We start from the raw sequence: 17133 nt of genomic DNA, 5'->3' as shown, positions 1-17133 counted from the left end.
CAGTGATTTAAAAAATTTACTAGCCACAATTAAAAATTCACTAGCCCTACTTTACTAAATAATAGTAATAGTCGGATATGTCGCCTGAAGAGGGAGTTAGAGTTTAAAAAACACTAACATTGGGGGGTGGGGGTAGGGTGGGGACAGGATGTTCATATTTACAAAACATTTGACTCCTTTTTTTTTTTTCCACTAGCCGTCGGGCATGGCAATAGTAGTTATTTACTAGCCCAACATTGAATATCACTAGCCATGCGAGTATGAATAATAAATAATTTTATTATGCTACCATAATCTAGAAGCACTGCATATCAATCATAAATGAATAAAAGTTTAATCAAACACTGAATGTTATGATAGTAATTATCTCCGTCTCTATGGGCTGGGAGCGGGATGTAACCCAGCGATATAGTACTCATTTGATGCATGGTCGGTTTTGGGTCGATCCCTGTCGGTGGGCCCATTGGGCTATTTCTCGTCCCAGCCAGTGCACTACAGCAGAGGTATGTGCTATCCCGTCTGTGGGATTGTGCATATAAAAAGATCCCTCGCTACTAATTGAAATATGTAGCAAGTTTCCTCTCAAAGTCTGGATGTCAAAATTATCTAATATTTTACATCCAATAGCTGATGATTAATAAATCAATGTGCTCTAGTGGTGTCATAAAACAAAAGAAATTTTAACTAAGACTGTCCTGAGTTTGCAGCATTTTTAATGTTTTTGTCTAACACAGCCTTTTTGGAGACTAAAATTATGTATTAAATACAGTTCCTTGTTTACTGTAAAAGTATCTTATATATCCAATGTGTTTGCAGTTTTGTACTAACATTACTTTTAATTTTACTTCATATTATATATTTTTTCTTGTGTACTTAAGAAATTATTGAAAGGTAAAATCTGGTTTGGACTACCAGAAATAAGAAGGAAGGAAATGGTTTATTTAACAACGCACTCAAACACATTTTATTTACGGTTATATGGAGATGGACAACACAGATATTAAGGGAAGAAACCCGCTGTCACCACTTCATGGGCTACTCTTTTCGATTAGGAACAAGGGATTTTTTATATGCACCATCCCATAGACAGGATAGCACATACCACAGCCTTTGATGTACCAGTCGTGGTGCACTGGCTGGAGCGACAAATAGTCCAATGGGCCCACCAACGGGGATCGATCCCAGACCGACACTAGAAATAGAAAGACAACAAACACCTTGTTTATAAAGATAACAATATTTTAAACAGAAAAATTAAATTTTAGGTCTTAAAAGGATCGGTTAGTCAGTCCCTCAACTGGTAGTTAGTCATCCCAAATTTTATAACAAAAGACAAACCAGTTTGTATCACCAAGTAATAAATACATTTTATTTGTTTAATACAGTAACATTTTATAAATAATGTACTGTACATACAGTCTATTTGCTGATTTACATGTACATGTGTAGGTCAGTTTTGATTTTGCTAGAGGTTAGTTTTAATAGGTTACTAATTTGTGCATTGCTGTAAACTGCAACCCATGCCACTTTCTGTTGTATTTATTATATAATTTAACAAATACCCCAGTACATTGTGCAATCAGCAATACCATGATTGTGATCTGTAACTTGTGGTAATTATTTTTCTCGTTCCAACCAGTGCACCACAACTGGACAAAGGCCGTGGTATGTGCTTTCCTGTTTGTGGGAAAGTGCATATAAAAGATCCCTTGCTGCATTAGGAAAAATGTAATTTGTTTCTTCTGATCACTACGAGTCATAACGACCAAATGTTTGACACCCAATCGTCGACGATTGATTACTCAATGTCCTTCAGTGGTGTCGTTAAACAAAAACAAACTTCAACTTTGTGGTAATTAATGAGCAGTGTTCAAGGCAGTTAAAGTAATGTTTGCTTTCTTTAATGAAGGAAGGAAATGTTTTATTTGACGATGCACTCAACACATTTTATTTATGGTTATATGGTGTCAGACATATGGTTAAGCACCACACAGATGTAGAGAGGAAACCCACTGTCACCACTCCCTTCGATCAGCAGCAAGGGATCTTTTATATGCACCATCCCAGACAGGACATACTACTACCTTTGTTACACCAGTTGTGGAGCACTGGCTGGAACAAGAAATAGCCCAATGACGGGGATCAGTCCTAAACCAACTGCGCATCAAGCGAGCACTTTACCACTGGGTTATGTCCCACCCCCACCCCTTTCTTTAATGAAATCATATTGATTAATTAATCATCATCTGTTAGACATAAAAATATTGGATCACAAGTAATTCAGTCTTCAGGGAAAACCTACTACATTTTTCCATTTGCAGCAAGTTATATATATATATATATATGTGTGTGTGTGTGTGTGCATGTTCCATAGGCAGTGCATACAACAGCTTTTGATGTACATCATGCCCCCCCCCCCCCCCCCCCACCACTCCCAGTGTCCATCAAGGTAGATTGATCCTGTGACCCATCACTCTCTCAGGTACATACTTCCCTGATTTGCAGATGAATATTAAAGCTTACAGCACACAGGAGCTGCAGGTACATGTATCAGCTGAGCTAAAGGTTACTAGACACTTTCAGCGCTTCTTGATTATGGTAGCCCCACTCCCATGGCTAGTGATATTCGATGTTTGGCTAGTATATAACTACTATCGCCATGCCCAACTGCTAGTGAAAAAAAAGGTTGAATGTTACAGTCAAGTCTATTTTGTAAATATGAATATCCTGAACCCACCCCAAGCCTCAGTGTTAGTGTTTTTAAGGTCTGTCTCCCTCTTTAGGTGACATATCTAATTATTACTATTATTTAGTAAAATTATTTTAACTTTAAAGTAAAGTAGGGTTAGTGAATTTTTAATAGTGGCTAGTAAAGTTTTAAAATCACTGATCCCAAGGCTAATAGATTTTTTTAAAATTCTAGAAGCCCTGCACTTTTTATTCAAATGTTTGATCACAGCAATTTCACCGAACACACATTGTAAGTGCTGAGTTAATTTTTGGGACTGTCAGAATATATCGCTGTGATATTTCCATTGGTCAGTTTGTGAATTTAGTTCAGCCGATAGCTCATGTTGCCAGCACATGGTCTTGTGATGCTAAAAATATAAAAAAACAATGGATATTTTCCTCAGTCTCAAGAAATATTTTGCTCAACCGATAGCTTTTACACATACATGTATGTATGTGTGGTATTCTTCAGTTTGTAACTGAAGGGTTAAAGAAACTGCAAGTAATAATCTGCTAAGTACTGCATAGCAGTACTACACTTTATTACCATTTTGAAAATGAATAAAGTTCTTCAAACAATGAATTCAAGTTATTTCAAAGAACCTTCAGAAATCTCCAAGTATGTTCCCTGTCTATTCCACAGAAGCTACATTTACATAAGAAATCAATCCACTCTCATCACTGACTTCAGCATACTGAACTTGTGTAATAATTGGAATTCCGTCACTCGTCACAAACTGCGTGTCTCCCTGTTGAGCATCGACAATGTTGATGTTTGCAATTGTCGCAGCCGTCCGTAGAGTTTCCTCGGACACAATCTCCATTATTGGCAACTCCTCGCCATTCGCCTGTTCTTTCAGATTACTGTAGTCTGTAATTTTGCGCTTTCTGCCAGGCACCTCTCCAATTCCATGCTGTTTCAGTAAATGTTCTTTGAGCTTATCGTAACGCGTTGACGAGAACGTACACACCCCACAGTTGTATGGTCGAGTTTCCATGTGCAGTAACATGTGCCTCTTCATATTCTTGACCAACGAGAAACTCTGTCCACACACCTCACACTGGTGAGGTTTTTCGTGCGTGTGAGTCAACATGTGGTATTTTAAGTTCTGTTTTTTCGTAGCCTGGAACTTGCAGCCCAGTTCATCACACTTAAACGTCTCTCCTGTGTGTATCAGATGATGCGCCTTCAGTTGACTCTTGTGGGCCGTGGCAAATCCGCAAATATCACACAGGTGATCTTTGGTTGCTTTGTGAGTGATCATATGGTTTTTCAGGGCATGCTTCCATCTAAAAGATGCAGAACAAAGTTCGCACACGTAGGGTTTGTCTTCTCTGTGTTTCTGCATATGCACGTTCAGCTGAGTGGTCGACTTAAATTTGGCCTCACAAAGTCTACAAAAATATGGTGTGGGTCCTGTGTGCTTGTCAAGATGAAGGTGAAAAGTGTCTTCGGTATCTGCTTTAAAATCACAAAAGCTACATATTAATTTGGAATGAAGATGAAAAGCCATATGCTCTTTGTACTGCTTTTTTCTCTTTGTAACAAATGAACAGCAGTTACACGAGTATGTTTTGGGTCTCTGCCCATGCTCACTTTCCCGATGTATTCTCATTTCAAGCAAATCCAGTGTTTCAAAACTGCATTTTGCACATGTATATTCTAACCCTTCTTTCTGACGGGTTTCACAGTCTGTATCTGTGTCATCTTTATCTTCTTCACCCTTATTCTCAGGAACTTGTTTTTCTGTTTTAATTTCAACAGACTTCAGACCAGAGCGACGCCCTCTTCTTATTGGCTGAATAACAAAGTCTTTGCCATAACAACTGTGCAATCGCTTAACTCTGCTTGATCTCATAGGCAGCATTAAAGATGTGATAGGTTTCCTACCTCGAGTTCGCCGTAACCCTGTGTGTTCTTGATTCTGATCAGATGTAATGTTAAGATCTTGCACAACATTGTCTTTCTCGTCAAGATCAGGTTTAATTTCTGTTAAACTGTTACTATCAGCATCTTCACTGTTAATTTTTTCTTTACATTCATCCTGTGCAGGGTTAATGCTACCAAAAGTATCATCCTCTGATTCACTCTCGGCTGGTTTCTTCCGTGGGCGTCCACGCTTTCTTACAGGTTTTGGCTTGTCTGAAAACTCAGCATCCAAGCTTCCTTTTTGCCATTTAGAACTTTGGTATTTAAAATTATGGATATAGTCTGTCATTGTTGCTATATCATTTTTCGTAACAGGTACATTGTAATTTCCCATTTCCCCATCATCAAAGCGTTCACAAAAATTTATTATTTTTTTCATTTGCATTATTTTAGCAATTTCTAAAACTTGGGTCAGAATTTGTGCAGTAAGTTCAATCGTACTTGTGTACATAAAATCAACTACTCGTCCAACAGCCTCTCCGTAAGTATGCTCATCCCCACTGCCATCTATCAGAATTTCAATTATTTGTGGATTCTTCTGTGAAAATGCCCGAGGAATGTCTTCACCTTGACCAAGAAATGATCCAAAATACGGACTAGCAGCAGCCAATACGTTGGAATGTGCATATATTTGTTCACCAGAAACTCTGAGGACCACATCGCAAAATCTAGATGAGTTCCTCTGCTCATTAAGAGCCAACAATATATTTTTTTCCAGTTCGACATCCTGAAAACGACCAGTTGGTCGTCCAATCGACGCCATTTTGAAGGGAGAGGTTCGTTTCTATTGGAGAAAATGTTATGCGATTTGAGTTGAAGTATTCCAATACATTATAAAAGCAGCGACAAACCAAATATAAAATATATTTAAATTTAAAATGACATCATTTACAACAGTAGAATATAGTATTATTAACTTAATATAGTGACTTAAAGAGTTTATGGTCCCCCGAAGTTTGCTCCCGTTGCGACAAATAACCAAGACGAACCGTTCAAAACCATAATAGTTGGTTAGGAACCTATAGTCGACCGGTATATATATATTATATGTTGCAGGTGAGGTTTTGTGTAGTTATCACAAACTTCAGGTTTGTTGGTACGTGGCTTTACTCAGAAACATATGTAAATATAGATATGGTCCGAAATTATATATTTTGTAACAATAATAAATATTGTAACATATTAATACACAAATTCTAATTCAAGCCAAACACAATATTTTATATAACACATTTAATATATAAATATTAATTTAAGTCAAATGTAATCATGGGCGTACATGGGGGGTAGAGGTGGGTTTCGATGGGTTCGACCGAACACACCCCCCCCCCCCACCCCCGAAATCGCTTCTTTTTTTTATAATTTAATATATCTGACATTATTATATTTACTCAACAGAAATATATGCCCAATATCTCTGCAATCTATTTTGGAACCCCCCTTTTCAAAACTCAACATAGAAATATATGCCCAATATCTCTGCAATCTATTTTGGAACCCTCCTTTGCAAAATCCTATGTACGCCCATGGTAATACAAAAACATTTCCTACAAAATATATATTGGACAATGGTCACTACTTAATATCAGTCCGCATTACTGATAATGTTCATAGCTTATAATTAAATTTCCGCTACATTCATTATTTATAAATGGGCCATTCTCCCATAAGTTGTTGTTTTGAATAGTAGTACCTTTGTAAAATAATGTTTTTAAAATATGTTTTATGGTCATGTCTTTTCTCTGAGGTCAGGTGAATGTATTTCAAATTCAAGCAGCGATCTTTTCAATAAACCGCAACTTCTCAGACGCACGTGCGTTTTTAAAAATATAAAAAATGCACTGTTTTCGCATTAAGAAAGACCAGGTTGACCCGAAGCACTTCGGTTCTGCGGAAATGGATAATTTAAATAATAAAATATAAGTAATGTTTGATTTCAGTGATCATAAACGGCTCTAATAGTGAAAAATATGCTGTAGTGTTTAAAAACTAGGTTCTGTCCCTTTAAACAGATTGTGATGATTAAAACTTCTTCAAACTTCATAACTGCTACTACACGTTTTTGTTAAAGTTAACACATACATTTTATGCTAGACACCACCAATCTAATGTAAAAGTTCTGCAGTTTTCTACTCACTATACTCCCCCCCCCCGACACACACACATACACACGCACACACACACACACACATACACACCTCTTTCCCTACTCATTCTCTTTTTCTTCAAGTTCTTTCTTTGTTCAAGTCTAAGTAGGTCTGTTGTATTTTAAAATGTATCCGCTATAAAATGTAGGGAGAGGTCTTAATATAGGCTAAGTCCCATTTTGTTTTCACAAATAAAACTTGTTTAAACCCAATTTAGATTTTTTACAGTCATGTAAATAAGATGCCGGGTAATAGTAGCATATATACATAACCAATATAGAAGAAGCAACAACAATGGATAATGAAACATAAAATAATCAGTTATAATACATAAATTAGTCATTGACTGCAGATTAAAGAGAGAGAGAGAGAGAGAGAGAGAGAGAGAGAGAGAGAGAGAGAGAGAGAGAGAGAGAGAGAGAGAGAGAGAGAGAGAGAGAGAGAGAGAGAGAGAGAACAGAAGAGAAGAGAAATATATAGACTTAAATCTGTCGACCAATCCCTAAAAAATGCCAAAGTTTGCATTATACTGAACGGCCCATTCCTATCGATGTTAATGAAATTTATTTAATTTTTTTTTTAAATTAACACTTACATGTCTATAATTCAGTGTTGTTTTATGTCGTAGAATCAAACCTCCTCGATAAATCCACTTTCCCCATCTCAACCAGTGCTCCACGACTGGTATACCAAAGGCCGTGGTATATGATGTTTTGTCTGTGTGAAAGTGCATAAAAGTCCCTTGCTGATAATAGAACGATGTTGCGAGTTTATCTGAAGACTACATGTCAAAATTACCAAATGTTAGACATCCAACAGAAGATCGACTGATAAGTCAATTTGCTTTGAACACGCACGTAGGTCTATAAGGGGCGGGACGTAGCCTAGTGGTAAAGCGCTCGCTTGATGCGCGGTCCGTTTGGGATCGATCCCCGTCGGTGGGCCCATTGGACTATTTCTAGTTCTAGCCAGTGCACCACGACTGGTATATCAAAGGCAGTAGCATGTACTATCCTGTCTGTGAGGTATGCCATCATATGGTGCATATAAAAGATCCCTTGCTACTAATAGAAAAAATGTACTGGGTTTCCTCTGTTGACTACGAGCCATAATTATCAAATGTTTGATATCCAACAGCTGATGATTGAATAATCAATGTGTTCTTGTGGTGTCGTTAAAGTCGTATAAGTCCAAAATTGGAATATTGTGGTAGTTAACGATAATCAGGAGCAGCCATGTCTCATTCACTGCCGAATAGTCCCAAGAAACCGGAAGTTTACATTTGTTTCAGGAAATGAAATCGTGTTTGATTCGTCATCTAAATTTACCCATTTTAAAATGCAAACTAGAACAGTGTAATGGAATCTTTTCTAAAGAAACTAGGTGCGAAACCCATAAAACAAACGCGTTTTCCCGAAGCTGACCCACAAGAACTCGTTCTAGCAGACGAACAAGATTCATTGTCAGCCGAATTTTCAGGACATCTCGATCTGTCAATCGGGGATGATGAAAGTACAAAAAATGCTCTCACTGTACAGAACGGTAAAAGCTTGGACATGTCATTTGGGGGGTTCGGGGACAAGGCAAGTGTTGCTTTCGGTTTAAGGTCGACTACAGTCAGTGTCACGCACCCTAAGTGACCCTTGTTTTGTCTTCATACACAATAAATATATATTATATATTATAGCATATCTTACAGTAATTTGATACGTATCCAAAAGCTTACCGCCCTGTGAAGAGCCGGCTCTGCACAGGACGGTTCTCCACAGGACGGTCACGTGATGTGTATGGGTCATTGCAGCCAGCACTACACGGGACGGTGCTACCCAGTACGTTCGTTATGTGTGCGACTGGTTGTGTTCTGTCAGTTTATATCAGTAATAGACATTGCTAACTTTAGACAATATAAACGTTTGTCTACCGTATATAGACACGTCGTTTTTGTAGATCAAATTTAATTCACTATTACTAATAGAGGAGTGATATCTGCGTAAAATACGTTTGTCTACCGTATATAGACACGTCGTTTTTGTAGATCAAATTTAATTCACTAACTATTACTAATAGAGGAGTGATATCTGCGTAAAATACTGTGTACCATCAAAGTCGGGTGTATTGGATATATATCAGAAAGAGAGAGAGAAAGAGAGAGCGCGCGCGCGAGTTCTGCAGCCCCCACCTTTTAGTTAAAACTCTGCTTTTGTGTAATCAATTCAGTTAATAACCTACAACCACCCACCCCTCTGGGAGCACTTGGGCTACTTTATTGATGATAACTGTTAATTAAATGAAGAAAACAGTGAACAACCATGGAAATCAATATCAATTTATTTACGTACATAATTCTATACACGTACATAATTCTATACAGAAACAATATACAATATGTACAATATATCTATATACATATACACATCGAATGCTGGACAAGTATAGCTTGAGAGATTAAAGCTCACAATTGTAATTAAAGATATGGTATTCATTTCATCAAACACAATACATACCTGTAGATCTATACCTATACCTATATTTATATCTATATATTTATATCTATATCTATATACATATATATACACACACGAAGCATAACAGTATTTAATTAAAGTTATTTAAATTATTTACAAGGTTAATAACTTGCAGCCCGACACGAAAAACCCAGTAGAAAAACCTTTTTAAAAGGTAAAAAAAAAACATACTGGGAAACGTGTTCTCTCATCGAATGCTGGACAAGTATAGCTTGAGAGATTAAAGCTCACAATTGTAATTAAAGATATGGTTTAAACAATATCTATTCCCGGTTGCTACACCTCAGTATTCATTTCATCAAACACAATACATACCCGTAGATCTATACCTATACCTATACCTATATTTATATCTCTATATATTTATATCTATATATCTATATACATATATACACACACGAAGCATAACAGTATTTAATTAAAGTTATTTAAATTATTTACAGGGTTAATAACTTGCAGCCCGACATGAAAAATCCAGTAGAAAAACCTTTGAAATTACGTATAATTTTGTTTTAACAGTAAAGTAATATTTTAAATATCAGAATGTGTTTTGTTGCATTTTTTCTAATTGGGAAAAGTAAATACATGTTTTTATACGGTGTCATCACGAACGCATTGAGTATTATACAAAATATATATTTATTACCTTTAATGTTAATGATTTTCCCACCATATCTAAGTATATAAAATACAAGACCGCCCTGTGTAGGAACGACCTGTACAGAGCCGTTTAATACTCACACACGCACATGTTATACATATAAACATATATATATATTTTATTGAGTATTATCTACAATATACATATGTTTTCTTTATTATTACTGACTCTCCCCCCCCCCCCCCCCCCCCCCCATAACTCAGTACACGTGTAGACAAACCATTCATTGCAGCGTATACTATAGACCGTCCTGTGCAGAACTGTGCTGTGTAGGAACGTCCTGTACAGAGCCGTCGTCACTATATTAATAATTTTTTTGTTATATATATATATATATATATATATACACACATTATTTATTGATTATTATCTTTATTATTACTGACTCTCCACCCACTCACCCCCATATCTTAGTACACTATACTATAGACCGTCCGGTGCAGAACCGCTCTGTGTAGGAACGACCTGTATAGAGCCGTTTAATACTCACACACGCACACGTTATACATATAAACATATATATTTTATTGAGTATTATCCACAATATACATATGTTTTCTTTATTATTACTGACTCTCCACCCACCCCCATATCTTAGTACACGTGTAGACAAACGACTGGTAACCGGTCACTGCAACGTATACTATAGACCGTCCTGTGCAGAACCGTCCTGTGGAAGACCGCCCTGTGCAGAGCCGGTAAGATTTTGGCTCCTTATGAGTAATTTCACTTTAAATCCATATTTCGTAAAAGGTACAATTTTTTATTCACCAGATTTTCTTCAAACATTCAGGTGCATTAATTAGTAATGTTCAAACAAATCATTTTCCTATAGCAATTTTGCATTGGAAGTTTTCCAGCATTCTTAAAACAGAAACGTTATGTACCCAGTTTATGGTTATTGTAAGGAGATTCAAGTGACGTCATTGGAATACTGACCTTATTCAAATTCAAAATTAACTATATTATTATAATGCTTCGACACAAAATAAAAACAGTCTACTAACCGTGACCCCTGTCAAATTTGAAACGTCTGGTACCCTATAATTTTTACAATTTAGAATACATGTACAACATGGGAACGGTATGGTGGCAAACCAGGTTGGGCATGATAGCATTTTAGTAGATCGAGTGACCTTCAGGCCTCCCTTTATTGATATTGATATGTAGGGGAAAGATAGAGGAACCAATGCTTTGGCATTCATCGAAAACCAAATGGTCGCAAGCTGTTGTGTCTGAAATACAATTTTTTTCTGAAATCTAATTCCCAAGTACAGTCATGACATTAAACTTACAAGTTAACCAGTAACTACGTGTCACATGGCCACACACTTGGCTCTACGTTACCACAAGAAAGTACAGCGCAGGTTCTTTTTGCAAAGAGGTTTCAGATTTCTTCGTGTAATGTTGGTACTGGTTAACATTTGTTGGACTTGATAGGGAACAAATATTGCAGGGATTCTAAATTATGGTAGCCACACTCCCATGGCTAGTGATATTCAATCTTTGGCTAGTAAATAACTACTATTGCCATGCCGATGGCTAGTGATTTTTTTTCCGTCAAATATTGCAGTCAAATCCATTTTGTAAATATGAATATCTAGCCCCCACCCCCACCCCAATTCCCTAATGTAAGTTAGATCTCCCTCTTTAGGTGGCATATCCGATTATTACTATTATTTAGTAAAATTGTATTAATCAAGTAGAGTAGGGCTAGTGAAGTTTTAATGGTGGCTGATACATTTTTAAAATCACTGATCCCATGGCTAGTGGATTTTATAAAAATTCTAGAAGCCCTGTTATTGGTTTAGCAGTGCACTCAGAATGCTTGTTTATTTTATTTGACAGATGCCAAAGCTCCACATGTAATTCCATTCGAAGGAGACAAAGATGGTGGCGGCACGCAGGTTCATTTTGAAGTAACGTCAGCAGATGTTGTCCAAGACCAAAGATCCAGCTATGTGGTAAAATATTTAGTATGTTCATCAGCTGAAGTTAAAAAGTTTGTTTTGGTTAATGACACCACTATAGCACATTGATTAATTAATTGAGTAAATGATTGATTAATTAATTGATTAACCATCAGTTATGGGATGTCAAACATTTGTTAATTCTGACACTGTATAATCTTCAGAGGAAACCCACATTTTTCCATTAGTAAAAAAAAAAGATTTTATATGCTTCCTGTCCCACAGACAGGACAGCACATACCAAAGCCTTTGATAAACCAGTTGTGGAGCACTTGTTTGAGAAAGGACCCCCCCCCCCCACACACACACACACACATCCAATGGGTCCATCAAGGTAGTTTAATCCTACAACCGGGATACATTGGGTGAGCATTCTACCCACTGACCTAGATTCATGCTCCATTAAAAACCATATATATATATACATGTACAATAAGACCTTGGTAATTCAAACAGTATGTGTTTTAGGGGGGGTTTTAAACTTCTTCTTTTTTTCTCTTTTTTTTTTTTAAATAAGGGTCCAAATTGTTTACTTTCTCTGGTACTAAAGTATGTGAAGAGTTGTCTCCCTTACATCACAAACCAAAAATTAAAACTGATTTCGTTTCTTGTGTTTGGTAACAGCCTATTTAACAATAAACATTACATACTGTAAATCAGGAAATGTTTGCGAGCATAAAGTATTAACAAATTTAGCGAGGCCTTACAAAAAGCTAAATTTAAGACATTAAAAGAAAATCAGACAAACTCTTGGAGACATAAATATTTATTACCTATATGTATTAATTAATAGTGTACAATTTACTTAAACAAAGAACTTAGAACAATAAACAAACATGCATCGTGTAAACAGTTTCCGAGAATCAAGAACACTTCACCACTGTGAAAGCCAGTGTACTGCGTCATAGAAAACAGAACAATGTATATAATATTTATGAACACACATACATAAACTGTTTTTCATAATTTTCGTTAACATTAAAATTTTATTTTGTCTATCTGTCAGTGTTAAATATATTCATTGTACCTGGCCTGGTCACTACTGATCAATGATAAGCAGCTTCACTTGATGTTTGAGGCCATTTACAACTGGAAATAGTGCAAGTTGTGTGACGGCAAAATGATAACAAAAGTTCTTTTGATCAGCCGATCCTAAAAATGCAACAAAGTTTTTGAATGTTTGATATGCCGACCTTGCTAAAGTTTTATTTACGCATTTGTGGATTCTGCTAAAACTTAACGTCAACTAATATTCCAATGCCATATAACCATAAATAAAATGTGTTGAGTGCGTCGTTAAATAAAACATTTCCTTCCTTCCTTCCCTCACCAGAGGCTTGGGTTTACAACATTCATTCACTCGGGACAGATAATTTGTAATTGCTCGTACCTTGTTAGTTATTCTTTAAATATTTTAAATATTTTTTTTAGGTGTACACTATTCTGATTGCCAGCCATCACCATGGTGTGGAGAAAGTTCCGACACAAGTGGAGAAGAGATACTCCGACTTTGCAGTGCTCAACGATAGACTGAGAAAGGCGTTTCCACGTCAGATGAGTGATATAGCCTTCCCCAAAAAGGTCCTTCTGGGCAATTTCAGCAGTCGGACTATAGCAAGGAGAAGCCGAGCTTTCGAACAGTATCTTTTCCACATATTTTCTATATACCAGTTGAGATATTCTGAAGAGTTTGCCGATTTTTTCTTCCAGTCTGAGTTTAGAGCTGCGTCGGCGTTTCTCTGCGAAGAACAATACTCACAAGCAATTCCACTGTTTGAGAAATGTCTGCCCATCGCCGAGAAGTTGATAGGAGGCAGGCATCGGAAAGTGGTTTTCATCTTGTGTGCTCTTATCGTGTGTTATCATTCCCTGGAGAATCTGGTGTCTGCGTGCAGATACGCGGAGTTTGCGTTGATATGTCAGCATGAAAACGTGAACAGTGATCTTTGTATATCGGTAGTAAAGCTTTACGTGCGCCTCTGTTGGTCACTGGGAAAGGATAAGCAAGATTTGGAAAAAAGACTTGAACAATACAAATGGAAGAACATCGACATTGATAGAGTACCCGATTTGAAGGAGGTTGTTAAACAACAGTGTCTGTTTGGATGCGTGTGAAATCAAAGTCTTCGCCTGTGTCGGATATTCTTTTGAAGGGCTCTATATGAGCAAGATCTGATTTCGTTTTAACTTGGTTTACATGTGTATTTACATTTAAAGGTGTAATCAAGCTGTCCTGGGCAAACATCTTAGGCTCCATAAAACGAAATCATTAGTTTATCATCCCCGAATACATGGCAGATCAGCATTACATTAGTTTTTTTCTTTTTCTAAGAAAAGATAACCCCCTTGATGCATGCAAATCCAGTGATAAAAACCGCAGAAGCATCAAGCACCCAGTTTCATTAGTTCCCTACCGGTCAATGCCTCCAGAATGTTTTGTATAGCTTGATCATGTACTTTTACAGATCAAGTTTGGTTTTCGTGGTGATTTACCCAGTTTTCGTGATAGTTATGACCCTTGAACTTAGGAGATTCGAAAATTTGTTTCTGGACTTTTGTTTTTGCAATGCCTCAAGACATAGATCTGAAATCGAGAAAACTGAGATCAAGGGCACAAAGTGCCTGAGTTTCTAGGGGAGTTTATTACCAGTAAACAGATTTACTACCAATAATATTTTGTTAGTGGACATGTATTCCTTTAACAGTAATCACAGAATGCTCGTTATAATAGAAGGATGCAATGTGATGTCATTCAGATTTAAAAAAACCCCACCTATATTAATTATTATGCTTTGCCACCTTATTTTAAAATCCAATTCACTGACCTTCACCCCTGTCAACATAGTTCTGAGTTTTATATTTAGCAGGGGTAGTGGGGGGAAATATAATATTTTTTAAAAAGCCACCTACCCACATTACATATTTTCAAGTGCCCTGGATGATAAACTAATAATGTTTTTGATGAGGCCTTGATTCTCCGACCTGTCTGCCCAGGACAGAGATTAATGGTTGGTTGTTAGTGGTTAGTGAGAGCTGTAGGGTTGTTACATTTCCCTACTGAGTCATTAGAACTCACTCAGTGTGAGCTGTAGGGTTGTTACATTTCCCTACTGAGTCGTTAGAACTCAATCTCAGTGTGAGCTGTAGGGTCGTTACATTTCCCTACTGAGTCGTTAGAACTCACTCTGAGTGAGAGCTGTAGGGTCGTTACATTTCCCTACTGAGTCATTAGAACTCACTCAGTGTGAGCTGTAGGGTCGTTACATTTCCCTACTGAGTCGTTAGAACTCACTCTCGGTGTGAGCTGTAGGGTCGTTACATTTCCCTACTGAGTCGTTAGAACTCGATCTCGGTGTGAGCTGTAGGGTCGTTACATTTCCCTACTGAGTCGTTAGAACTCGATCTCGGTGTGAGCTGTAGGGTCGTTACATTTCCCTACTGAGTCGTTAGAACTCGATCTCGGTGTGAGCTGTAGGGTTGTTACATTTCCCTACTGAGTCGTTAGAACTCGCTCTCGGTGAGAGCTGTAGGGTCGTTACATTTCCCTACTGAGTCGTTAGAACTCGCTCTCGGTGAGAGCTGTAGGGTCGTTACATTTCCCTACTGAGTCGTTAGAACTCGCTCTCGGTGAGAGCTGTAGGGTCGTTACATTTCCCTACCGAGTCGTTAGAACTCGCTCTCGGTGAGAGCTGTAGGGTCGTTACATTTCCCTACCGAGTCGTTAGAACTCGCTCTCGGTGAGAGCTGTAGGGTCGTTACATTTCCCTACCGAGTCGTTAGAACTCGCTCTCGGTGAGAGCTGTAGGGTCGTTACATTTCCCTACCGAGTCGTTAGAACTCGCTCTCGGTGAGAGCTGTAGGGTCGTTACATTTCCCTACCGAGTCGTTAGAACCCGCTCTCGGTGAGAGCTGTAGGGTCGTTACATTTCCCTACCGAGTCGTTAGAACCCGCTCTCGGTGAGAGCTGTAGGGTCGTTACATTTCCCTACCGAGTCGTTAGAACTCGCTCTCAGTGAGAGCTGTAGGGTCGTTACATTTCCCTACCGAGTCGTTAGAACTCGCTCTCAGTGTGAGCTGTAGGGTCGTTACATTTCCCTACCGAGTCGTTAGAACTCGCTCTCAGTGTGAGCTGTAGGGTCGTTACATTTCCCTACCGAGTCGTTAGAACTCGCTCTCAGTGTGAGCTGTAGGGTCGTTACATTTCCCTACCGAGTCATTAGAACTCACTCTCACACTCTCAGTGAGAGCTGTAGGGTCGTTACATTTCCCTACTGAGTTATTAGAACTCGCTCTCAGTGTGAGCTGTAGGGTCATTACATTTCCCTACTGAGTCATTAGAACTCACTCTCAGTGAGAGCTGTAGGGTCATTACATTTCCCTACTGAGTTATTAGAACTCACTCTCACACTCTCAGTGAGAGCTGTAGGGTCGTTACATTTCCCTACTGAGTTATTAGAACTCGCTCTCAGTGTGAGCTGTAGGGTCATTACATTTCCCTACTGAGTCATTAGAACTCACTCTCAGTGAGAGCTGTAGGGTCATTACATTTCCCTACTGAGTTATTAGAACTCACTCTCACACTCTCAGTGAGAGCTGTAGGGTCGTTACATTTCCCTACTGAGTTACTAGAACTCACTCTCAGTGAGAGCTGTAGGGTCATTACATTTCCCTACTGAGTTACTAGAACTCACTCTTAGTGTGAGCTGTAGGGTCATTACATTTCCCTACTGAGTTATTAGAACTCACTCTCACACTCTCAGTGAGAGCTGTAGGGTCGTTACATTTCCCTACTGAGTTACTAGAACTCACTCTCAGTGTGAGCTGTAGGGTCGTTACATTTCCCTACTGAGTCATTAGAACTCACTCTCAGTGTGAGCTGTAGGGTCATTACATTTCCCTACTGAGTTATTAGAACTCACTCTCAGTGTGAGCTGTAGGGTCGTTACATTTCCCTACTGAGTTATTAGAACTCACTCTTAGTGTGAGCTGTAGGGTCGTTACATTTCCCTACTGAGTTATTAGAACTCACTCTTAGTGTGAGCTGATACCAAATTTAAAGTTAGCTTACTTAACGATGCCACTAGAGCACATTCATTTGTTGATCATCAGCTATTGGATGTCAAACATTTTGTAATTTTAACATATAGTCTTAGAGAGGAAACCCGCTATA

At 38.0% G+C, this 17133-nt stretch overlaps 2 protein-coding genes across 2 annotated transcripts; one reads left to right on the top strand and one right to left on the bottom strand.

The window, feature by feature from the left end:
• Positions 1-3236: 3236 nt before the first annotated feature.
• LOC121388547 (zinc finger protein 235-like) lies at positions 3237-5427 on the bottom strand. The gene has a single exon (XM_041519927.1). It carries the CDS (start codon positions 5421-5423, stop codon positions 3363-3365), a length of 2061 nt encoding a protein of 686 aa, XP_041375861.1. The 5' UTR covers positions 5424-5427; the 3' UTR covers positions 3237-3362.
• Positions 5428-8107: 2680 nt separating this feature from the next.
• On the top strand, positions 8108-17133 carry LOC121388995 (sorting nexin-21-like). The gene is made up of 3 exons (XM_041520580.1): positions 8108-8349; positions 11842-11957; positions 13395-17133. Exons 1-3 carry the CDS (start codon positions 8166-8168, stop codon positions 14076-14078), a joined length of 984 nt encoding a protein of 327 aa, XP_041376514.1. The 5' UTR covers positions 8108-8165; the 3' UTR covers positions 14079-17133.

Source organism: Gigantopelta aegis, chromosome 14 (assembly GCF_016097555.1).
Source record: "Gigantopelta aegis isolate Gae_Host chromosome 14, Gae_host_genome, whole genome shotgun sequence".
Lineage (NCBI taxonomy): Eukaryota > Metazoa > Mollusca > Gastropoda > Neomphalida > Peltospiridae > Gigantopelta > Gigantopelta aegis.
This window is presented reverse-complemented; position numbering and strand designations above follow the sequence as displayed.

Excerpts from the sequence above, each read along its gene's own strand:
- LOC121388547 (XM_041519927.1), bottom strand. The coding sequence starts at position 5,423 with ATGGCGTCGATTGGACGACCAACTGGTCGTTTTCAGGATGTCGAACTG.
- LOC121388995 (XM_041520580.1), top strand. The coding sequence starts at position 8,166 with ATGGAATCTTTTCTAAAGAAACTAGGTGCGAAACCCATAAAACAAACG. Across the intron at positions 8,350-11,841 it reads TGCTCTCACTGTACAGAACG|ATGCCAAAGCTCCACATGTA; the intron begins GTAAAAGCTTGG and ends TTTATTTGACAG. Across the intron at positions 11,958-13,394 it reads ACCAAAGATCCAGCTATGTG|GTGTACACTATTCTGATTGC; the intron begins GTAAAATATTTA and ends TATTTTTTTTAG.